At 42.2% G+C, this 26092-nt stretch overlaps 1 protein-coding gene across 5 annotated transcripts in view; it reads right to left on the bottom strand.

Moving 5' to 3' along the window:
• FARP2 (FERM, ARH/RhoGEF and pleckstrin domain protein 2) overlaps window positions 1-26092 on the bottom strand; it is a 100684-nt gene that overhangs the window by 44492 nt on the left and 30100 nt on the right. For all 5 annotated transcript variants that reach the window (XM_059703869.1, XM_059703868.1, XM_059703870.1 and 2 more), the window contains 6 exons: window positions 7564-7668; window positions 7347-7389; window positions 6194-6272; window positions 3613-3710; window positions 1177-1291; window positions 495-642 (listed from right to left, as the gene is read on the bottom strand). In XM_059703869.1, coding sequence (XP_059559852.1) covers window positions 495-642; window positions 1177-1291; window positions 3613-3710; window positions 6194-6272; window positions 7347-7389; window positions 7564-7668 — 588 coding nt within the window. The remainder of the gene's footprint in view (window positions 1-494; window positions 643-1176; window positions 1292-3612; window positions 3711-6193; window positions 6273-7346; window positions 7390-7563; window positions 7669-26092) is intronic.

Genomic DNA, 26092 nt, shown 5'->3' with positions numbered 1-26092 from the left:
ACCCTAGGGCACATATACTTAACTACAAATAAAACTCAGTAGTCATTTATATAACTATCTAAACACAGATGACACAAAAATGCCATTAGGCCCTACTGTTATCCCATGTGGCACCTTCTGGTATTTTCTAGTGTGTTCTACCTCATTAACCTAAATGATGGCTGCATCCACTCAGAGACCCACACCCGGAGGACCGAATGGAGGCATGGAGACTGCTCCAGGGAAGGGTCAGTCTCAGTGAAAGGTTCTGAGGGGCGAACTTTCCTTCAACATTAGAAGGAACAGTGGGAACAGTGATTGGATGCCCTGAGGGGCAATGGGCTCTGTGACAGTGAGGACAAAGGCCAGAAGACAATTTCTCTACGGGGTGAGAGGCCAGATCAGATGACATGCAAAGCTCTCCTCCAAGTCCAAGACCTTACTCATAAGAGCAAAGATTTACCAATGTATGTAAACCCTCCTCCCCATCACATTGAGAAGTTCCCACCCCCTACCTGGAACACGAGGACCCCCATGTGGGACACAGCCAGGTTAATCTTGGCTCCCTCCCTGTCGGAAGCCTTGTGAAACCTGATGCCATACATTTCCAACTTCCGGGCGACCTCGAGCACCTGGAAATCTGACTCGGCTGGCGTCTGGCCCCTGTGATAAAAGACAGCAGGATCACAGCACTAAAAACAACCAGGTTCTGAGAGAGCCTAGCACTCCACAGAAGTGATCAGGTCAGCAGAGTAAAACAAATCAGCACAGGAGGCTTTGTGTCACGGTCATCTTCACCTCACCCACAGTGACTACCCTGGCTCTGCCTTCTGCCCATCCCCACATCGCTCCTCAGTCCCTACTGCCCCAGTATGTTCCCTCCAGGCGTCCTTCACTACAGTCTAGAAAACTTGCCAGGGGCCAGCGTGGAGAACCCAGCACCTCAGCACTGGGCCGAGCTCACTGCAGGGCCAGCTCTACCTGCAATGGATAAGAAAGCCCACGCCAGCCACCCAGCGCTCCTGTTCTCACTCCTTCCTGGCCCTGATGTCTCTTCCAGCCTTTTCTAAATGCTGTGTTCCCAGAGAGCCGTGGTCAGCTGTGGCTTTAGTCAGAGCTTTAATGCAGGCTCCCTGGTGCACTAGTCACGACCCACCGTAGTGACAGCAGTCCAGTGGCCGATTCTCACTGACTTACATGTGCTTCCGATGGAATTCTAGGATCTTCTCTAGACAACACTCCTGATGGGGCAGGTACTTGTTGACTTTGAGGTGCTCCCGATCCAGGGTTTCATCATAATCTCCTATTTCCGCTGAGATGAGATAATAACAGTAAGTAATTTTAATTTTTAAATAAAGAAAATACAAACTCACCCAGCCAGGGTGGCTCAGAGGTTGAGCATTGACCCATGAACCAGGAGGAAGTCCTGGTTCAATTCCAGGTCAGGGCATATGCCTGGATTGTGGGTTCGAGCCCTAGTAGGGGGCATGCTGTGGCAGCTGATCGATGATTGACTCTCATCATTCATGTTTCTATTTCTCTCTCCCTCTCCCTTCCTTTCTGAAATCAATAAAAAACATTAAAAAAAGAGAAAAATATAAACTCATATTATTTTACTACAGACTTAGGATAATTTTTTTCTACTTTTAGTTTATGCATCTGGGTGTACAATACCTTCTCTGGCCCATACTAAAAGTAGAAAATATGATCCTAAATATGTAGTATGAGGGGAGCAGGGGCAGGCTGGAGGGGGTAAATGGAAAAAAAAGGAATTATCTGTAATACTTTCAACAATAAAGATAAATTTTTAAAAAAGAGTAATATAAATAAACAAGAGTTTGTATTTGTATTCCAAATATTTTATGCTATGAAGGCAAATATAAAGACAGGTGAAGAGAATTTCTTCTGTGTTTTGAAGAACTAAGACACAGGTGAGCGACTCCAGGGAGGCAAATGCTGGGCTTGCAAGCTTGATGTGTTTGTTAAGTTTTACACCACACTTTATCCCAAAGTTGTTTCAAGACTACTGTGACCAGGATAAGGTATTTTACTTGTTTCAAGATAATGTATTTTAAATCATTTTTTCCTTCAGGACCTCTCAAATTCTTTAGGAACAATGTTTCTTTCTAATTTCATGTATTTCCAGGCTACAAATATTTAAAAAATAGTAAAGCCCAATAATTTTAAGCAATATACCTCTTGTTTTGTCTTGAGACCATTTCAAATCCACAGTAAAGTTTCATGCATAGAATCACACTTTAGAACAGATTTTCTATAAACCAGACGTTCTTGCTCACAACCACAGCACAGCACCCACATCAGGATGGGACCACGACTTGCTGTGACACTGAGCCTCAGCCCCTATTCATATTTTACCAGCTACCCAACTGTGTCTTTTACAGCTAAAAGCCCAGTTCAGAATCATGCACTGAATGTGGCTGTCAAATCGCTTTAGTGATCTTCAATCTCGGCAGCACACTTCTAAGGTGAAAACTATAGTTGGAAAAAAAAAAAAAAAGAAAAAAAGAAAACTATAGTTGGACAAGTTATTACGATATCTCTAAGCTGTACACAGAGCCCTCCAGCATGTGGCCAAATGAGTTTGCACTGAAAAGCCATCTGTCTGCCTGAGAAGACTTCAGGCCAAATAAAAAACAACTAAGTCACTTTGAAAACGTATGTTAGTGAGAACCAACAAGTACTATCCTGCAGGAGAAAAACCATAGATAAAATTCGCTATTTGGACCTGACTGGGTGGCTCAGTTGGTTGGAGTATTGTCCCATACACAGAAAGGTTGCGGGTTCGATTCCTGGTAAGGGCACGACCCCGGGTCCGGATGCATACATGAGGCACTGATGTTTCTGTCTCACAGCGATGTTTCTCTCTCTCCCTTCTTCTCACTCTAAAAATCAATAAAAACATATCCTCAGGTGAGGATTAAGAAAAAATGCTATTTGAAGGTGTGCCAGGGAAAGAACCAAGTAAATTATAAACAAACCCACATATATATTACTAAAGTTTCTGAAACTTTCTACAGCATGCTTCTTGCTTTCAGAAGCACTGGTTTACACCACAAAGATGTGCCTCCACCTCTAGTCCAGAAGCAATGTGGGTATTTCCTCCCTTCTGTCCCACCAGCTGGGGGCTTGGAAAAGCTCTGGCAAAGACCATACTTGCTTGCCAGAACCTCTTCTTACATTTCTCCTAGTTTGTTTTTGAAGTAACTACAGTTCTTCACATACTGCTGAACTTTCTCTTGTGTGAGATATTGAGGAAATATTTTCTTTTTCCTTCAGGGTTTAATGCCTAACCCATCACCAGGGGAGCTGTGACATTCACCCCAAGGAGACCTCTTTCTGGGGGTGCCACGTCAGGGTTACTGCCTGGCTTTTAGACTGAAGAGGTTTTTGGTAAAATGTGTGAAGGCACAAATGAGGGACAATCTGAAAGAATGTGTGTGGGACTGACTTTGGCCTTGAGCCTTTGTTTCTTAGCTGGGGGCTGTTTGCCTTAAGGAATTCCACTTTGTAGAAGTTAGTCTTCAGTTTATTACAAAATGTGAAAACTGAAAGGCCCGTTCTCGTTCAGGAGCCCTACGACACCTGCTGTCTGCCATACTGGCAGATACTGACACTGCAGAAGGTGGGACGTGAGGAGGGCCGCTGTGGTGTCTGTGCAGGTCAGACGCTCTTCCAACAGGTCTCTCTTAAGTTGCAAGGCAAACAAGTATCTACAAGGGAATTCAAAACATCAGAGAGATCAGCTCCAAGGGTTCTAGAACACACTCCCCATGTCTCCATCACAGGAGAACATAGCCACTGATGCCATCAAAACAAAGTTACAAGTAACCCTTCATACCCCACAGCACTGAACAGCTTCAAATTTCTCTTACTTCTGTTACACACCAACTGTACCCATGATTTTGTGTGAAAAAGGAGAATATCCAATTAAGATACAGCTTAAAACGTGGCTATGAAACTTGTAAGCAGATTGATATTTCTTGGCTAGAATTTGAAGAACAGGGACTCCTAATACCACTGGTGAGAATGTAACCAGAAAAAGTGTTTTGGAAATATTTATTTATTCCATCAATTAGAGGCCCAGTGCACCACATTTGTGCACTGTGGGGGGGGGGGAGGGCGGGAGGGCGTCCCTCAGCCTGGCCTGTGCCCTCTAGCAGTCTGGGAGCCCTCGAGGGATGTCCAACTGATGGCTTAGGCCTGCTCCCCCTCGGGCCTAAGCTGTCAGACATCCTTAGCTTTGCGGCAGAGGTGGGAGAGGCTCCTGCCACCACCGCTGCGCTTGCCAGAGGGAGCAAACTGACCACCAGGGGGCAGCTCCTGCATTGAGCGTCTGCCCCCTGGTGGTCAGTGCACGTCATAGCGACTGGTCATGCCTCCTTTTGGTCGATTTGCATATTACCCTTTTATTATATAGGATAACTACCGAGCACAGATTGTATTCCAGATTTCCTGGATCTGGAAATATGACGGTGAACAAGACGAACACTCTCTCCTCCCATCGGAATTCACATTTTAGTGTGATATCTTAAAATGTACTGCATTCACTTAAAATTTACATGTGCATACCCCCTGGGGAGACCAGGGGTGGGGGGAGGGGGAGGAGGGTATAGGGGGGATAAATGGTGATGGAAGGAGTTTTGACTGGGGGGTGATGAACACACAATACAGTATATAGATGATCAGTTGTGGAATCATGTACCTCAAACCTGTATGATTTCATTAACTTGTGTCACCCCAATATATTCATTAAAAGGAAAAAAAATGTGCATACCCCTTAACCCGGCAATTCCAACAGAAATATTTCCAGAGTTCACAAAGATATGTGGAGAAGGATGTTTATTTATAACATTATAAGAGAGAAAAATTGGAAATAACCTAAATATGAATTAATATATAAGAATGGTTAAATAAATTAGATAGCAGCCATATATATACTAATAGGGAAAGATGTCCATGCAGGCTATGGATGTGCAGGTAACAATATCCCTCTCAGAGTTTCATATGCACAGACTGCCTCTGCCCTAGGTGGGCTGTGCACTGCTGGGAATTCACCTGGAACATGTGGGGTCAGAGCTCCTGGGCAGAATGTGGTGCAAGGAGTGAGGGGCTACTTTTACTTTATAGAGCTTCATTTCAACATTTTTCTTCTCTTATCCCAAGTGAGTACTGTTTTTATATGAATAAACCAAGGACCATCTGCATAAACATGGCTTGGGCCCAGGATGCTGAATTAGGTAACACTTTATGTTATTGATCATTTTCAAGGTCTAAATATATTTAGAAGCTATTACCTTAAAAGAGATTTTTTTGGTGTCAGGTATTTAATATGCCATTGAGATACATTCTGTACCATAAAAACTCTTTGTCATCCTTGGAGTCATTTCCTCACCTATATAGCGAGAGGTAAACAAATGGGATCTCGGACATTGCCTCACACTGACAGTCTACTTTTCTGATGGTAAATTACCTGTGAAAACTGCAGAGAGAGGTTCCTAAGACATCTAGGACAAGTCCAAGTTTTGTCCGAGGGTTAAACAGTTGTCCTATTCAGCTCACACCTGACCTCGGCTGTGAGTTGTTTTAGGTTGTTGCTTTATTCTCATTACAAAATTGGTACATAAAACATAAGGGAAAAATCTTCTATAATCCTATTGCCCAGATGAAACTTCTAATATTTTCTTTCAATTATTTCTGCAAAGAATCGAGCATGAATTCAAGAGCTGCAGAAAAGAAGTCACCAGAAGTGTCTGCCCTACCTATTCATGAGGTCTCGCATACTAGGTACTTCTCCTAATTAAGTGTATTTTGTTGTTAAAGAAGTACTAGTAAATACATGGGCAAAATTTCTAAGAACTTTATGCACATGTATAAATTTATGCCCATTTAGAGAATACCTGTTCAACCATATCCTAATACCCTATTTTTTAATTCTCAAATTTGTATCATAAACCTTTCTTCTAATTCCCATTCACATTTGTATTTGTGCAAGGGTTAACTGTCAGAATGCTTCTTTTCACTACTACATACAGATTACAGTTTTTATGTGTATACTGGATTACAGTTTTTATGTGTATTCACTCATTCTTTGTATAAATATGCCCTGAACATCTGACGAGCCAGGCGCTGTGGGAAACACAAGTGAATTCAAGGCCCTGCTGATAGTGGCCTCAGTTCAGAACAGGCTCTTTACCGTGTGTATTCCTCCTGCAACTGACCCGGATCGGGTGGAAAAAATTTTACTGCTAGGCGAAGCATTGCGTTCTTTGGCCCTATAAAAAGAAAAAATTTAAATGTCACATATAAGGCCATCTCTCTGTATTGTAGTTATCTTTCCATGTATTATGATATAGTTAAGCTAGTACTTTCAAATGGACTATTAAAGCAAATTTTTCCAAATGAGATAATAAGAAATTTCCTATGCATGAAATTATGAGTCCTAAGTACCAGTAAAGAAAAATTTTAAAACTCTTGTGTTAAATGGAGATTACTCAAGGAAACTTGAAGAAATGCAGGAAATTGCACATTAAAATTTTTAAATATATTTTTATGTTAAAAAGTTAAGGTATTTACATAATTAAGTAGTAATAATAAAAAATTATTTTTGAATTCCTTATATACTTTACTGAAAGAAAAATGTTGTCATCACTCACTATACTGAATTGGAACAACCTGATTATTGTTTAAAAAAACATAATATATTAGCTCATCTAAGTATCTCAGCTTTATTGAAATGTTATATCATAACCATGTAATTTTTACCAAAAAAAAAAAGAGGAACTGTTTGTTAAAATGTTATGGCAACCAAAATGGCCTTAGCTTATCAGTGAATAAAGAAGTTACTCCTCATGTCCTTTCTTCTTCAGTTTAGTACTAAGGAAGTTCCAGGTGAATTCATCCTATACAAATACATAAGAACTAAGAAGCATTACTACATGCCTTACATTTAAAAAAATTAATTAAGAGACTAACAAAAATAATCACGTTTACAATTACAATTATGTTTATAGTTACAGAATGGTATTAACCATTTTATTAAAATGCCAATTAAAGAAAGAACCTCAGTGTCATTTCATAACTTAAAGAGAAACTGCATACCTATTTTTGCATATTGCTTCCAAATGCGAGGCAAGTAACCTAGAACCAGCGTGAAAGCACTGGTCCCCTTTCCCCCTCCCCACTTATTAAAGGGCACTGTGACCTCCAGGTCCATTTGCTGCGGGAGCACCCCTCATGGCTGTCCAGAATGGTGACAGGGAACAACTCATCATGCCTCAGATTTGAACAGTCAAGAACAAAAACAAAGCACTTTGAGTGAACAGAAGTTAAAAAAAAAAAGGACTTACTTCGTACTTGCCTACTGATGGGTTTCATAGGTTCAAGCCAAATCTAAAGAGGATTTAAGAAGAGAGCAAATCCATGAAAATAACTTCTGTATTTAGTAAGTATGCTACAAACAAGAAAATAACTATAGTCATACTCAAAGGCTCTCGGTGACCGTGGATGTGGGGAGGGTCCTATAACATACCCAGGGCTATTTCCAAATGAATGAGAAGCACCTACCCAGTAGGAGGGGACATTTTGAAACTCCAACCCGAAGTAGTCACATTCTATCAGATTCAAACGCCTCCACACTTGTGTCAATAAGACCTGGCCGTCACATTTAGGCTGTGGTGAGACAGGTGAGAAAAAGCATGTAGAGGATTATATGACTTTAACAACAAAGACTTTAAACACTGTGTAGCATAAGGCCACTTCCTGCATATGAACTTTATTACAGTTAATTTCTTATTTCACATTTCTTCTAGGAGGGCTTCAGAACAGTCACAAAGTAGCCCTGGCCGGTTTGGATCAGTGGATAGAGTATTGGCCTGAAGGATCTTGGGTTCGATTGGGACCCAGGGCACATGCCTGGGTTGCAAGTTGGATCCCTGGTCCTGGGGTCCTGGTCGGGGCGCATGTAGGAGGCAACCAACTGATGTGTCTCTCTCACATGGATGTTTCTCTCTTCTGTGTCTGTCTCTCCCTCTAAAAAATCAATGGAAAAAAATAAACTCAGGTGGAGATTAACAAAAAAATAAAAAGTAAAATAAACTAAGAACTGTCACAAAGCAAATAAAATGAGTCTTGGGCTCTTTGTGCTCAGAAACCGACACCATTTAAATAAAGCTAAAAAATTCCTTTAATTTTACATTCTTAGTGTCTTTAGTCATATTTCTTTGTAAACTTAGGGCTACAGAAACCATTTTTAGTCTCGGTAAACATTTTATCAAATTTTGATATTTACTAAAAAGGCGGATCTCAGAGTCCATGTTTGCATAAAACCCCAGTGAATAAGTTACTTGGCGGCACTTCACACTTATGAGAAGAGAATGGGCCATTCTCAAATGAGGTGGGGCAATCAGCTCTAAATTCCAGTGGACTAAAGACTAGAACAAAACCAAGGGGGATATTTCTATAATCTTGGGGTAAATAAAGTCTTCCTAAGATCAGCACAAAGGAAAGAATGACAAATTTGATTTGCTCAGTGAATGGAAAGACACTGAGCAAAGTTACATTCTAGAACCAAACTGAAAAAAAACAACCATTATCTCATACTGCTTTTATGAATCAAGTGAGAAAATACAAAGGGCACTCCAGCCCTCTAATAACTAATGAAGTAAAACAGGAGGAACACAGCCATATCCACGCACGCTGCTGTGACCACAGTTCACATGACCTTCTGGGCTCGTTTGAAAACACCTCAAAATTTAAAGTGTATAAAATACCTTTGCCTCAGCAATTCTACTTTTAGAATTACTCCTAGAGATAGATATTCTTTTGTTTTGTTTTGTTAATCTTCACCCAAGGATAGTTTTTCCATTGATTTCTTCTTTTTTTTTTTTTAGAAGATTGCTTTTTCTTTCTTTCTTTCTTTTTTTTTTAAATATATTTTATTGATTTTTTACAGAGGAAGGGAGAGAGAGATAGAGAGTTAGAAACATCGATGGGAGAGAAACATCGATCAGCTGCCTCCTGCACACCTCCTACTGGGGATGTGCCCGCAACCCAGGTACATGCCCTTGACCGGAATCAAACCCGGGACCTTTCAGTCCACAGGCCGACGCTCCATTCACTGAGCCAAACCGGTTTTGGCTCCATTGATTTTTAGAGAGTGAAAGGGATGGGGAGAGACAGAGAGAAAAATTGATATGAGAGACACACATTGATTGGTTGCCTCCTGCATGGGCCCCGACCAGGACTGGGGATTGAGCCTGCAAACGAGGTACTTGCCCTTGACCGGAATCGAACCTGTGACTCTTCAATCCATGGCCAATGCTCTAACCACTGAGCAACCAGCCAGGGCTCTCCTACAGATATTCTCACACAAATATATAGAGCTAAATATCAGGACAAACTCAGTAATGAACTGGTAAACTAAACAATGGTGCAATCATAATTGAAAATTGTGCAACCCTTACAAAGAACACAGAACACTGCATATACCATCACGGAATAAAGCCAGGGCTACAGTTTAGTCAAGAAAAAATGTTTCCATGTCTATACAGTGTAGAAAATATGATTCCATTTCCCAGAACCCACACACCCTGTTTACATACAATAGAAACAAGTCTGGAAGGCTGGACCTGGCATCTTTACAGGTAGCCACAGTGAAAGGACTGAACGGAGATGGGGAGTGGTCAGGGCTTTTACTTTTACCTTATTTATGAACTTCTGTAATGTCTGCATTATTTTTCAATAGACATTTCATTTCCGCGATTAAAAAATACTATATGCAAGGGTGTGTGTATTGTTCCAAAGGACACTCTGTTTCTTTAGGCTTAACCACCAAGTTTTCTAAATGTGTACCCAAGAAGTGCTTACTCTCCTAAAATGAGAATTCTTATCTGAAGGAATAAAACCTGCATCTGTTGTAACAAAGAAGCACAGAGAGACACAGCACAGTGAGAATCTCAGCAGAATGAGAAGTGAGCTGCAAGGTGATCTCATATGGAAAATATAACATAAAGACCAAAGAGCAAATCATCCTCTAGCACAGCGGTTCTCAACCTGTGGGTTGCGACCCCTTTGGGGGTCGAATGACCCTTTCACAGGGGTTGCCTAAAACCAACGGAAAACACATATATAATTACATATTGTTTTTGTGATTAACCATTATGCTTTAATTATGTTCAATTTGTAACAATAAAAATACATCCTGCATATCAGATATTTACATTACGATTCATAACAGTAGCAAAATTATAGTTATGAAGTAGCAACGAAAATAATTTTATGGTTGGGGGTTACCACATGAGGAACTGTATTAAAGGGTCACGGCATTAGGAAGGTTGAGAACCACTGCTCTAGCATCACCTCTTACAAGTGTCAGGAAGGAGCCCCTGTGACATGCTGGGGGATGGGAAGAGGCAAGCCCACGCCCCACATAGGCTCCATGTCACTGGGATAACCACGCAGTCCCTCCTCTCTATTCTCCCTGCTGACAGAGTTGACCAAGTTGCTGTAGCACTGGAGTTGGAAACACGGGGAATGTAGGGGTGGGGGGAAGAAGGCTGCACAAGGAACACCCAAGTCCCTCTGCTTGAGTGCACAGCCCCACACTATGAGGAGTCACCCACCAGGGGTGACCTGAACACCCAGGCTATTCCTGCACAGAAAAATTCCCTCACTTTCTTTCTGTTGGCCTCCAACATGTCCTCTGAGAACCTGGCAAGTCACTCATTTTTCAAGTCCCTGTAATTTCAGTCAGTTCCACCTAATACCACATCACCTGGTACTGACTCCAGTACTGCACTTCTGGCATTGCTATTTATACCTCTGTGGGTACATTTCTCCCACTAGACGGTAAATTTGAAGGACAGAGACTATGTCTCATCCACCTTGAATCTCCAGGCCCAGCACATGAAAGATGTGCCATCAATGACCTAATACCCTAACCAGCTGCTACTGCTCCACTATCCTCAGCCCATCCCTCTCCTTAAGCTGCCTGGCCACCCTTGTCTGCTGGGGGGGTTAACAGTCCTACCCAAGCCCTCCACTCCTGGTGAGGATAGCTGGGCTTGCTCCAGGAAACCTGCCGACTGGGCTAAGGGACGCCAATGCACATTACGTATGCAGACCCACACAGGCACATTCATGAGGCATTCTTGCCATGCAATGTCTAATACCCAGGACTGAGCTCATAAGTCTGGGCACAAAAATATATTTAGTGACACATGCATTTGTATTTATACACATACACACATGTATAATATACACATGTATGAGCACATAGAGATACACATGTATAACACACATGCACATATGTATAACACACAACACACATATACAAACACTTGCATGCATAAGTATAAAACACACAAACACATGCACATATGTATACCACACACATGAATACATATCCCCAATACACACATACTCACAACATGGATGGATACACATATGGACATATGTATGTTATGTAGGTGGGTTTAACCTCCTGAATTGGAGTAATTTTATTAAACTAAAAAAGTTTTCGCAAGTCAATTAGCCTATGTTCAGGTAAGAAAAGGAATTTTGAATTCTCTGTGTCAGCTGAAATATATATTCAACATCTACAAAGCCATCAAAATCTGGTGTTTTTATAAACCATATAGAAACAGACAGTTCCAATGTTATTTAAATTGACCCAAGCACTGTAGTGGGGAATCCTTTCTGAATCTTTTTTTTCTGAAAAAGAACCTCCAATCTCCAAACAAATTCACACACACACCCCTCCTATAGAAACATCTCCATTTATGGGTATCAATGAAAATATCCCCACTAAGATATCAACAAACATAATCCAGCAATAACTAAAAGAATAATAAGCCATAACCAAGTACAATTATTCAAAAGATAGAGGATAATTTAACATATAGTGTTAGAAGATTTATTACTACATCATATTACTAGACTTGTAGGAAAAAAACCAATCCTATGATGAGCCCCAGTATCTGAGATGCTGAGAAGGCATCTGATAAAATTCCATTTCCACTCTTGGTATAAATTCTTAATAAAATAGGAAAGAGATATGACTGTTTACCATTTAACAAGACGAGTCACTCCCAAAGCACACTCCACCGCTACTGAATTAACTGACATCAACACGGAGAAGAAATGAGGGGTAAAAATCAGAAAAGGGGAAGCAAAACTATCATTTGCAGATACAATAATTAACTTTGAAAATCCAAGAACATCAACTAGAAAACTGTTATGGAAAAGAAGGAATTCCATTAGGTGGAGAGAAAAACTTATACAGATATCAACAGCCTTCACATAAACAATTAACCACCATTTTCAGGACAGAAAGGAAGAAATAACCATATTGTAACAACAAAATAAAGTTGAAGGAACTTGGAATAAATTTAACACTAAAAGAAAGCTTTATGGAGATAATTTATAAATCACTATTCTGAGAGAGAAAAGGGGGACAGTGAAGAGGCCTGAAGAGGTGGCGGGCACGCCATGTTCTCAGGTAGAAACTTCCCCAAAGAGACGTCAGGTCTTCTTGAATAATCTGCTGTCCTAATAAGAGTATCAGTAGGATTATGAGGTACCTGATAGGCTGATTCTATAGTTGACATGTATTTTTTAAATGCAAAAATGGCCAAGAAAATTCTGAAAGAAGAAAAATAGGGGAGGACTAGCCTTATAGATATTCAAACTGTTGGAAACCGTAATTGAAATGTTTGGTACTGGTACATGTCTACAAAAGACAAATCAACGGAAGAGAATAGGAGGTGAAGAAATATATCCAAATATATAAGATACTGGAGTGTCTGATAAAAGTGCCATTTCAAATGAATCAGTGGGAGAAAAACAGATTTTTTTCAATGAATACTATTGGGTATCCATCTGGAAAAAATAAGGTTGTAGACTTACTTCATATCATAATTTCAAGATGAGTAAAACATTTAAACACAAACATGCCTATTCATCAAAGTGCTACAATGAGATAATTTTGTTTTATACTCTGGGTGGGGAGAAGGCCATTCTCAGTACACTCCAGAAGCTAAAAGCCATAATAGGAGGCTTGAGAGACTGAAAACATGAAGATCAAAAACATCTCCCAAGAAAGAAGCACTGTAAACTCAAAAGACTTTTTCAAAGACAAACAGGGAAAAACATTTATGGCTCCTATCACAGACAAAGGGCTAATTTCCTTAAAACACAGCAAACTGCACAAATCAGTAACAAGATAAGAGCTGAATTTTAAAAAGGGCAAAAGAACAGGCTGTTCACAAAACAGAAAACTAAATAATGTTTAAACATACACAAACACATCATGAAATATCCTATATAATAAAAGCCTAATATGCAAATTGTCCCCTTAGGCAGTCATTTGGGAGACTGGGAATTTGACCACTCACCATGATGTGCACTGACCGCCAGGGGTGGTGCAGAACATGGTGGGTGTGAGAGGGGCTCGACTGCCCTGCAACGGCGAACAGTGGCAGCGGCAGGGGGTGGGGCCACCACCCAGCTCCCAGGTGCTGAGGGAGCTAGGCAGAGGGCCTGGCCCCAACCGATCACCCCACAGGCGGGATGGTGGAGCAGGTGAGGGGGTGGCACCAGGCCAAGGTGGGGTGCCAGGCAGGGCTGTGAAGCTGGGGATGCGAGCTGGGGCTGCGAGGCTGGGGACGTGAGCTGGGGCCCGATCTTTGCAGGCCACCCTGAGGGAACCCACCCGTGCATGAATTCGTGCACTGGGCCTCTAGTAAAATAAAAATGAAGCTGAAATTCCATGTTTTGTCTATTGGGTTGGCAGAACTCAAAGTCTGAATGCACGTGTTGGGGAGTGTGGGAAAGGCATTCATTTGTCCACAGGGCTGACTGGAGCAAACCCTGTGGAGGCCAGAAACTACCTACTAAATGTCCACATCCACACCAGTCTCTTAAAAACCCCACTTCTAACAAGTATTTCACAGGTGCAAAAACATGCAGATAAATAAGACCTGTTCCAATAATGCCTCCAATAGCAAATGATTAAACATACCCGAAGTTCGCCAGGACAGCGCAGGTAATGAACTGCGGCACACCCAATGCCACGAAGGGCAGTTAGACCGAGGCTACTCCCTATGACCAACGTAGAAAAAGAGCACGGTGCAGAGCAGTGCCCACGATGTATACCTAATCCTAGCCAGCACCTTATCACTAAACCTAACCCGTACTTTAACCCTAGAGTGGGGGATATAAACACAGAATAGATATGTTAATGTGCATGTGAGGAAGTGCAGAGACTCTTGGGAGGGAGCACAGGAACAACAATGCTGGCGATTCAGAAAAATGAACCGTGTGACTGCATAACCTTCTTTATTATTATCATGAGCATGTACTAACCTATTTTTTTTAAGTCTCTACATCTTTTTTTATTTTTTTAAATATTTTTATTGATTTCAGAGAGGAAGGGAGAGGGGGAGAGAGAGAGAGAGAGAGTTAGAAAGAGCAATGATGAGAATCATTGATTGGCTACCTTTTTCAGACACCCCAGTGGGGATCAAGCTCACAGCCTGGGCATGTGCCCTTGACTGGAATCGAATCAGGAACCTTCAGTCCGCAGGCCGACGCTCTATCCACTGAGCCAAACCAGCTAGGGCTACACATTAAGAAAAAAAAAAAAAGTAGCCCTGGCTAGTGTGGCTCAGTTGCTTAGAGCATTGTCATGTATACCAAAAGGTTGCCAATTCGATTCCTGGTCAGAGCACATACCCAGGTCGTGGGTTCGATCCCTGATTGGGGTGCGTGCGGGAGGCAGCTGATCGATGTTTCTCTCTCACATCGATGTCTCTCTCTCTTCCTTCTTCTCTCTCTAAAAACAATAAAAACATTTAGAAAGTAAAAAAGTAGGCTGAGTATGGGGGTAGGGGTTTGTACACAGGGCCAAGTGCAGGATGTGGGAACCCAGGTGGACTGAGGGCTTTCCCTAGTGAGGGGGTGGGTGGGACTGGGGGGAAGGCAATAGAGACAAGCAGCCCAGGATGGGATGGATGCCTGACAGCAAGAGCGTATGTGTACATGGGAGGGTGGCTTGGAAGAAGAGGGACACAGCCCCCACCTGTCCATGAAGAGGTCCTGGGTCAGCAGGACTTGGAGAGGAAGAAGTGCACCCACCTCACACCTGCCACTTTCCTTAGAGGATGGGGTGATGCCAGATCTGGAGCAGGAAGATGAACCAGAGCATTCTGCACCACAAAGTAAGGCGGTACTCACAGATCAATGGAGATGTGTCAAAGGACACAGACCAATTCCCACTGGTCAAATCTGGACAAACGGAGCCTCAGAGGAGAGAGTGACACAGTGGGCAGAATCCACTGATAGACAGGAACCCACTAGTCCACACTGATATACAGCAATGAATGAACTGAGTTTGAGGGGCAATGAAATGATCATGTGATTTCTAAGAACCTCCTCACAAAGTGCTAATTACAGAGGGAGGAAGAGTAATTTCACTGTGGAGAAACCTGGCAGGCACCACCTCAACCAAGCGGTCAAAATGAACATCACCAGAAATGGGACAAATTGAAACTGTATGCCACATGACGGGATGCAGTGAGAACCCATCATCCTTTCTGTGCCACCCCTGAGTCTTGGTCTGTTGGGCTATTACACCACAGACCTATGAACAACAGAAATTTATTTCTCATAGCTTTCAAGGCTGAAAGTCCAAGATCAAGGTGCCTGCAGATTCCATGTCTGGTGAGGACCCACTTCCTGGGTTCTAGGTGGCACCTTCTCCCTGTGTCCTCCATGGTGGAAGAGGCAGGAAGTTCTCTGGGGTCCCTTTTATAAGGGCACTAACCCCATTCACAAGGGCTGCACCATCATGACCTAATCACCTACCTAAGGCCTCACCTCCTAAAACCATCACATTAGGGGGTATGTTTCAACATATGAATTTTGGGGGACACAAACATTCTGTCCATAACACTGAAATCCAATCATGAGAAAACAGTGAAGTCAACCTGAGACTTGTCTACAAAGTAAATGCTGTGATCTTCAGAAATGTCAAGGTCATGAAAGTCACAGGCTGGACACTAGAGACAGTGGACTGGGCCCTGTGTTATGAAGGACACTAGTGGGACCCACAGGGGACCTGACAGTAGGAATGGATCTATGCTACAGTCCTGAATGATGTTGATGAAGAACCTCCTGGTTTGTAGGAAACACACCAACAGGATTACGATGTTGGAGCAAAGTGTTGGCAGTTCATTGTCAAATCTTCAGATTTGCACTAAAAAAAAATTATTTGTACTATTTTTGCTTTCCCCCCAAGTTTGAGATTTCTTCAAAATAGAAAGTTAAAAAAAGTTAAAAATACAAAATCTTAGCAGCTGAAAAAAAAAGAATCCACATATAAACTAAGGGTATTAAAAAATGAATTTAGCCCTGACAGGTTTGGCTCAGTGGATAGAGCATCAGCCTGCGGACTCAAGGGTCCCAGGTTCGATTCTGGTCAAAGGCATGTACCTTGGTTGCGGGCACATCCCCAGTGGGGAGTGTGCAGGAGGAAGCTGATCGATGTTTCTAACTCTCTATCCCTCTCCCTTCCTCTCTGTGAAAAATCAATCAAATATACTTAAAAAAAAATGAATTTAGTAAGGTAACAGGACATAAAGTTATTACACAAAAAGCAATTCCATTTCTATAAACTAAAATAAACAACTAGAAAGTGAAAACTAAAAATTGCTATTTACAGTGGCAAAAAAAAAAAAAGAAGAAAAAAAGAAGAAAAAGAAATCAAATGCCTCAGAATACACAAAAAGATCTGGAAGTCTGCTATTCTGGAAAGTATGAAACAAATGTTGAGAGAAGCTAAAGCCTAAATAAAGGAGAGACAGAGTCAATGTCTTTCAATCTATGAACACAGCACATCCTCCATATGAGCGCTGATTTACCAAGTGAATTAATAAAGAAGCCCTGACATAAGGTGTTAACAACAGGCAGCAATGCAGACAGGTCTCACAGAGTATATACTCTGATGACATTTATATGAAACTCAAGGTCTGGCAAAACCATTTTGCGGTAGCAGAGAGAGGGGTATCACAACTGACTAGTTGGCAGGGAGCCTGCCTACCCCAACCTGGGCAGTGGTACCAGCGTGGGGCACACTTGCAAAATCCACCCGGGTGCTCGGGGAAGGTATGTGCATTTTACTGTGGAAACTATACCTTGACAAGTAGTTACAAGGAAAATAAGGTAAAAAGCCCTTGGAGTTCATGAAAACTGACTGCCACCTTTTACATTAATCTCTGAGGTGTCACTGACCCGAGACTTGAAAACCACACAGCTCACTCATCACACAGCAGCCGGTCCTCTCACTGATGGTTCTGCTTGACAAGAACACTTGCCTTTGGCCAATAGGTCTCTCCAACCTCCACCTGCCCAAATCCCACCTGGTCAGTCCCCTTCAGACACAGTCCAGCTTGTCAAGGTTTCTTTAAAATGGTTACCCAAAACAGAACACCCAAAAACACAGTGGCACTGAGTCGCTGGCTATGGGTCACTGCACAGAAATTCAGTTTTCCAGAGAATAGAGCGCTGCTCTCCACGACCCCACAACACTAAACATATATCCATCCAGTTTACTTTATAAACAAATCATTTTACAAAGGATTGAATGCAAAAAATAAAAAAAGGAGAGAATTTCTTAGACCATATTTTGGGACAGCAGGAACCATATTTTGAATTTTGTCCAATAGTAACAAATCTCCACACATGTAGAGACTTTCCATGAGTTTTCTTTGAGGATAAAATGCTATACAGTTCTTGATACTTCAACTCAAATTATAAAAAAAGGACAGAGTTGTTTACATGGTAGGCACTTAGATTAATGAATGAACAAATCACTTAATAACTGGACAAAACCTCTGGTTATGACTATAAATAATGAAGTCCAATCTGATGTAACGTATAAAAGATAAGCAATTCATCAAGAACAATTGTGATGGGCTGATAAGGTATGATTCTGGCTGCAGGCCAAGAATGGTTTTCCAAACAGGCCCCCTGTCCCGGCAGTGACATAAGTATAGTTTCCAAGTATGTAAAGAATTTGAGGAAGATGTTCACCAGTTATTTCCAAACCTAAAGAAGACTAAATTAGAAGAAACAGTTTAATTTTTTATTTATTTTTCTTTTGAAATATATATATATATATATGTGTGTGTATATATACTGGTATGTTAAAACTAGAGGCCCAGTGCACGAAATTCATGCACTGGGGGTGGTGGTGGTGGGGTGTTCCTCAGCCCAGCATGCACCCTCTCGCAGTCTGGGAGTCCTCGGGGGATGTCCTGGGGGATGCATTTAGTGAGTTCAGAGAGGAAGGGAGAAAGAGACAGAGAGAAACATCAATGATGAGAATCATCGATTGGTTGTCTCCTGCACGACCCCCACTGGGGATTGCAACCCGGGCATGTGCCCTTGACTGGAATCAAACCCAGGACCCTTCAGTTTGCAGGCCGATGCTCTATCCACTGAGCCAAACCGGGTAGGGCTAATTTTATTTTTTAAAAATACATTTTTATTGACTTCTGAGAGGAAGGGAGAGGGAGAGAAAGAGAAACATCAATGATGAGAGAGACACATTAATTGGTTGCCTCCTGCATGCACCCCAACCAGGGCCAGGGATCGAACCAGCAACCGAGGTACATGCCCTTGACCGGAATTGAGCCTGGGTTTTCCTCATTCGAAAAATAAATACCATTCTTACCTGGAAGGGTTGATGGGGGTGTAATGAAATAACGCTCTGCATGATGCCTGGCCAGGCTAGTTTTCAAATTTGATGTCTGTATCCCAGAGCAGATCTCTAACTGGCTGAGAGAGCTGACACCCTCCCAAATCCCTTCATCCAGAACTCTGTGCCCATCCAGTGTATACAATGGGAAGGAAGCAGATGCGACAGAGCCCCTGCTTTCCATGACGGGGCATGTCACTCAAAATGGCAAGTGGTAACTAATTTCTCCTGCCAAAAAATATGAAAACTTACTATCTTTTCTATAATGAAAGTTAAAGATACCAAAGTTTAAAAGTTTTTTTTGGTTTGTTAATCCTCATCTAAGGATATTTTCCCATTTATTTTTAGGGAGAGTGGAAATGAGGGGGAAAGACAGAGAAACATCCATGTCAAAGAGACACGTTGATTGGTTGCCTACTGCACACACCCGTGGGCCGGGGATTGAGCCTGCAACTGAGGTAAGCAATCTTGACCAGGTTCAAACCCGTGACCCTTCTTCTGTCTGAGGGCTAATGCTCTAACCACTGAGAAAAATTGGCTAGGGCAGGAGTATTTTTCAACATTACTTGCCAAAATAATTTCTCACAGGTTCATTCCTCTTAATTTCTACAGGGGCATTGTGACTGGAACTAATTAAGTGTTGCAGCCAGTTCTGTTCTCAGTGTCTCTTGTTTTGTCACTTGTCCACTTCTACCCACTCATATCTGTACTTAAAATTTACTTTCTCTTCCTAAAAGTGCAGAAATTCACCATCAGTTGGACTGCATTACCCACTGTATATTCCCAAAGTAGCAAATGGCTGGCTGACATGAGACTGTCCCTGAATGGGGATGGCAAGTCCTCACAGATAGCAAAGGCACTGGTGTCATCAACAGGTCCCACAAATAAAGACAAACTGCCCCTTCAGCCATTTCCCACTGCAGTGAGCAGCCGCCAAGTCAGCACTGTGCTTCGAGGGCTGGCTGCAGGAGAAGCAACACCAAGAACATAATGTACAAAATATAGCTTGAAACCAAGATTTTTTTGTTCAGTGTTTCCATTTCCCCAGTTGGTCAGCTTAGACATAAAGCATATTGTTAAAGGTTTATATCCACAAAAATACCATTAAAGATTGTGTCTGGATGGGAATGGGCTACAAAAGCTTAGCTAACAAAGTACTTCTTTATTCTTTGTTTTAAGCAGTGTGGGAAAATCCTTCTTGAAAAAGCTTGATTTCTTCCTTCAACTTGTTTGTTTCATGTGTCCATTTACTTCATTTGCCAAATTATAACATCTCTATCTAGATGCCTCCCCTGTTATAAAATGCATATCTCTACAGTTAGTTTCACTGCTTAAGATTTTTCTTCTCTAATAATTAAATCAGCCCAAATTTCCTTTTATACAATTCCATTGTGGAAGGAAACTAAGCATGAGAGCTTGTAGGAGACTGTAGCTACATTCATTCTAGATTCTTTGAAAGGTCACCAACATTTTTGATGGGCGTCTCATTCTCTCTGGCACACTTTCAACTCTTAGGTTCTCCCATATTCCTGAAATGCTGCAGCCGCAGAGACTGGTGTTGAATTTGGGAGCACAGCTGTGAATGTTGCTTCTGCTTGTTGGGGGTTCTGTATCGGGTGGGAAGGATGTACCCCATGCAGCCCTCAGACTGCAGATCCACTCGTACAGATCACCTCCACCGTAAGATATGGGTCTAAGACAAACTTCTCATCAGTGGGTCTGTGGGCACTCGGCTCTTCCACGGTGGTTTCTCTTCAATGACATAAGGAAATAGGACAATGAAAATCCCTACACTTGAACCCGTGAATGTGGGGAAGCCCGTGTTCTAGACGTTACAGCTTCTCCAAGCCCACCACCCTAAGCCTTACTTTGTGAGACTGAGGTCCACAAAAATAAGCCTTTCCGTTTCTGCAGCTCTGGGCACAGATGCCAGCAGGTCGCCAGCTGAATGCAGGAGACCCAGTGCCCTCCACCCCCGGGATTTTCCCAGAACTCCAGTCCTGTCAGTGGGCAGTGACCATCTCCACCTCCCTGGTCAGAACCGGCCCTGGATTCCTCAGTGCTTTCCTTCCTCCTCAGCCATTCATTCCATTCATTTTCCAGTTCACATAACTGGTGAATTTGTCTCCTGACCAGTCCCTGGAAAATGTCCATGATCTGTGAGCCTCAACAGCTTTATCCCGGAAAGAAGAGTCCTGAAACTGGGGCATTTTCCTAATCTCCAGTGGCCAGCCTGCCATATGTCAGCTCAGGCAGTCAGAACCCAGAATGGTACAAAAGCTCAGCATGACCTGATGAGGTCTGAGAGTGGAAGAGGTCCATGTGGGCACCTGTCCTGCTAGCTCCCTTCGGAGTCCCCAAGTTCATTGAGCAGTTCTCACAAGTGGGGGGGATAGAATCGGTAATGAGCTTCCTAAATCAAGTGGGTGCAGAGAAGATGGGGACATGAGTGCAGAAAGGTACACATGAAATCCAATCTGGTCATGCGGAAGGACCAGCGAGACCTCCTCACACCATGACAAGGGCAAGGGCACATAGAACAGGACACATGAGAGTGAACAGGCCCAGTTCCCCACCACAAGCATGGGGCATGGGACATGTCAGATACTAGGACCAAACATGCAACCTGCTATTTCTTTTTTTTGCTAATCATCACCCAAGGATATTTTTCCCATTGATTTTTTTAGAGAATGTAAGGGAGGGAGACAAAGAAAGAAAAACATTGACGTGAAAGAGACACATTGATTGGCCACCTTCCACAGGCACCCAGGTCTGCCAGGGACCAAGCCTACAACTGAGGTACCGAGTTGTGTGCCCTGGACCGGAAGTGAACTATTGACTCTTCAGTCTGTGGGCTGACACACTAACCACTGAAGCAAACTGGCCAGGGCGCAATCTGGTATTTCTGATAAGTTTTAGGAGTTGGGAGAGAACCTACTTTTTATTCCTTATCTTTTTGTTATTGTTATTAATCCTTACCCGAGGATAATTTTTCCACTGATTATTACAAAGAGTGGAAGGGAAGGGGAGAGACAGAGAGAGAGAAACATTGATGCAAGAGAGACACATCGATTGGCTGGCTTCCTCCATGCACCCCGACGGGCTGGGGATTGAGCCTGCAACTGAGGTACCGAGGTACATGCTCTGGAGTAGAAGTGAACTAGCCCTTCATTCTGCCGGCCAACACTCTAACCACTGAGCAAAACTGGCTAGGGCTATTCCTTGTCTTTTATTTTATTTTTTATTTTCTAATCCTCACTCAGGGATATATTTCCCATTGATTTCTAGAGTATTCCTTGTCTTTAATTGAGCCTCAGGGACAAAGGGAAACAGATGTCTCAGTTCAGCCGTCAGCCTCCTGGGCAATTCCTTGCTTGCTTCCTTCCTTCCTCATCAACCAAGGGCTTCTAGTTGGTCTGCCTGTCCTTGCTTGTGAAAACACACCCAACAGAAAGGAAACCTGTCTGTCAGCGTGCCCTACCCACTCACCCAGCCTGGGCCCTGCGGCCAAGGCAGTTGTCACTTTCACAAGAGAAGCCTGCCTGGGAAAATCACACTTATTTTTTTAATCCTCACCTGAGGACATTTTTTCCATTGATTTTTAGAGAGAGTGGAAGAAAGGGAAGAAGAGGGACAGAGAGAAAGAGAGAGAAAAACATTAGTGTGTGTGAGACATATGGATTGGTTGCCTCTCACATGCATCCTCACCGGGGCCTGGGATGGACCTGTAACCCAGGTATGTGCTCTTGACCAGGAATCGAACCTACAACACTTTGGTTTGCCGGCCGTTGCTTTACCACTGACCCACACCAGCCAGGGCAAAAATCACACTTTTAAAATGGTCAATGATCACTTCTCAGCCTTTTGGCTAAGATAAAGTGTTTACATCTGTTCTTATCAATTTAAAAAAACGGTCAATAAAACCAGTATTGGTCAGTCTGAAACCTCATTCCAAAAGTACAGACAACCCAGAACACCAAATACTGAAAACCAAACTCCTGACAAAAAGACAGCAACCAAATGCAGAAAAATGAACTTCCAATGAACAGTGTGAATGGGCTACACTAAAGAAAATTTAATACATTAAGATTCTTGAAAAGATCAATGTATTATTAAATGTGGGGACTTTGGGGGGGACTAAAAAATAAAAAGGGTAAATAAAAAGATAACTGCAGCCTGGCTGGCATGATTCAGTGGTTGAGTGTCAACCTATGAACCAGCAGGTCATGGTCAGGGCATATGCCTGGGTTGTGGGCTTGATCCCCAGTGTGGGGTGTGCAGGAGGCAGCTGATCAATGATTCTCTCTCATCATTGATGTTTCTATTTCTCTCTATATTAAAAAAGAAAGAAAGATAACTGCTAAAATTAAACCTCACTAGGAGGCCTGAATACCAGATTAAGAGGTGATGAGTGGTCCCTGGCCAGTGTGGCTCAGTTGATTGGAGCATTGTCCTGCATTCTCAAAGGTCATGGGTTCCATAAATTATCATTCTTCAATCTCTTGTGGAATTATTAAAAATAACAACAACGACAAAAAAACACACACTAAAAGACAAAATAAGAAACAAAAATGTGAATATCAGTTGGAGAAAAAAAGGGAACTCCATTTTCAGCAAAACTAGGAAGAGTGCAGGAAGGACCTAAATGTCTATGAACTGAAGACATTACAGTTACATCCTAAATCACAAATTTGGAGGGAAGTGTGCCGACAGCAACAGAACCAGAGGGCACAGTGCCAGGGCACAATTTCCGCAGGAGCCACGAAGAGCCATGGCCAACGGCATAACCTGCAAAGTTAAACCTAAATTTCATCTGCAAAACTGAGGGAAGAAGCTCAGGTAGCAGAGTCCCAGCTTGGATCAGCCTGGCTTGGTATAGTAGCACAGGGGGCAGGACCACAGGAAGACACAGCAGGCAGGTATACCTGTGTGGGACAGTGAGAAACTGCAGGGCAGAAACCCCACTGAGGGACCTTCCATTGGCTGAGAAGAAATAAAAGCCAAACTAACTCCCACATAAGCCTGGAGTCATTAGCTACATTTCAAGTTTCAACTGGTCTATAATCAGCCACCCACACAAAACCTCCTTTAGAATAGCCAAACCATGAACAACTTAATTCAAAAATGGGTAATCAAATAGAACCAACTCTGCAAATATTCAAAGACATTCAAGATAAAAAGAGGAAACAGAAAACAAACAAATGTCAGATGCACACTCAGTAGAAATATGTTGCCTCTTTAGCAGATGAAACTGTGACCAAAATTTCATCATGAAATTAAAAAATAGTTAATAAGGCACCTGCCTCTGAAATACAAGAGCACAAAGCAGAGATATAAGAACTCTAGAAAAAGAAGAGAAGGCAGCACCCATTAGAAGAAGGATCACTGTGTGAGAGCTCCTGTACCGTTTTCTAGCCATGTGGCCTTGGGTAATACCTGAAACTGGGTTTCTTGTCTTTATATTATTGAGTTGTCTGTTATTTTAAAAAACATTCTAGATATAAATTCCTTATCAGATATATAACTTGCTCTCATTCTCTTCACTTTCTCAATAGTATTCTTTCTAGCACAAATGTTTTTTTATTTTAATGAAGTCCAATTGATTTATTTTTTCTTTTGTCATGTGTGATTTTTGCTTCATATCTAAGAAAGCACTCTTTAACCTGAGGTCATGAAAACTTATTCCTAGGTAGTCTTCTAAGGGTTTTCTAGTTTTAACTCTGACATATAGGTTGTTGATCCATTTTGAGTTAGTTTATGTGTACAGTGTGAGGTAGGGGTCCTAATTTATACTTTGTGTTTGAAGATCCAATTGTGTTAGAACCATATCCCCACTGAATCGGCTTGGCACTTTTTTCATTGTATTTTTATGAACTGACCATAAATGTAATGATTTCTGGACTCTCAACTCTATTTACATTGATCTGTGTGGCCATCCTGATGTCAGTACCACACTGCCTTGATTACTGTAGCATTGGAGCAAGTTTTGATATGAGCAAGTGTGAGTCCTTCAACTTCTTTTTCAAGATTGTTTTAGGTTATTTATTCTAGGTCCCTTGCATTTCCACATAAATTTTAAAATCTGCTTGTTGATTTCTGCAAAAAAAAAAAAAAAAAAGCTTGGATTTTGACAGGGATCACCTTTAGTTGGGAAGTACCACCATCTTAATAATAGTAAGACTTCTGATCCATAATCATGGGATGTCTTTGTACTTATTTAGATCTTCTTTAATTTCTTTCAACAGTTTTATAGTTTTCAGTGCACAGTGTATTTTAAATTTTTATTTATTTATGTATTAGAGGCCCAGTGCATGAAATATGTGCACTGACCTAGGGTCCCTAGGCCTGGCCAGTGATCAGGGTGCATTGGGGCCTTCCGGCTGCTGGCCAGGGCCTTCCTTTGTTCTGCGCCACACCCTGGTGGTCAGTGCAAGCCATAGTGAGCGATCGAACTCCCTGTATCAGGTTGAACTCCCAAGGGGACACTTTGCATATTAGCCTTTTATATATATAGAAGATAGCTAGGTTTCACTGGATCTTATGCCACTCTGTGTGGAATTTAGCCACACTGCCCCTGGTGGTCGTAGAAGCTGGGCTGTCCTCAAGAGGGAGCAGGTAGAGGAATGAAATGCAAACCAAACACCTGGGCTTTCACAGCTAAGATCTATGCTCCATTTTACTACCTTTCCTAGAAACACTGGGAACACTTGCTAAGTATTTTTTTAAAAATATATTTTATTGATTTTTTACAGAGAGGAAGGGAGGAGAGGGATAGAGAGTTAGAAACATCGATGAGAGAGACATCGATTCAGCTGCCTCCTGCACACCCCCTACTTGGTTGCCCGCAACCAAGGTACATGCCCTTGACCAGAATCGAACCTGGAACCCTTCAGTCCACAGGCCGATGCTCTATCCACTAAGCCAACCAGTCAGGGCCTTGCTAAGTATTTTTGATAGACACTACCCTAAAATGCAAGTGAGTGTATATGTTCTCTGAGCCAAAACTTTTCCTTCAATCTTTAGTTATTTATTGAAGGGGGGGGGGATCTCAATTCCTTCTGATACTTGGTTCTGACATTTAAATATTTTCTTTATCCCTGGATGGTGTGGCTCATGTTGGAGCTTCACCCTATAAACTGAAAGATCTCGGGTTCGATTCTCAATAGGTTTCAGCCTCCATCCCCAGTGCGGAGAGTGCAGGAGGCAGCTGATTGATGTTTCTCTCTCTCCCTTCCTCTGTCTCTCAAATAAATAAAAATGTATTTTAAAAAAGATAGACAATGCAAAGGGAGGATAATTTGATCCTATAAATAAACATATCAGTGGATTGTATTTTAC

The sequence above is a fragment of the Myotis daubentonii genome, chromosome 7 (assembly GCF_963259705.1).
Source record: "Myotis daubentonii chromosome 7, mMyoDau2.1, whole genome shotgun sequence".
In the NCBI taxonomy this organism is placed as follows: domain Eukaryota; kingdom Metazoa; phylum Chordata; class Mammalia; order Chiroptera; family Vespertilionidae; genus Myotis; species Myotis daubentonii.
Note: the sequence above shows the minus strand (reverse complement) of the source record. Positions and strands in the feature narration are given on the sequence as shown.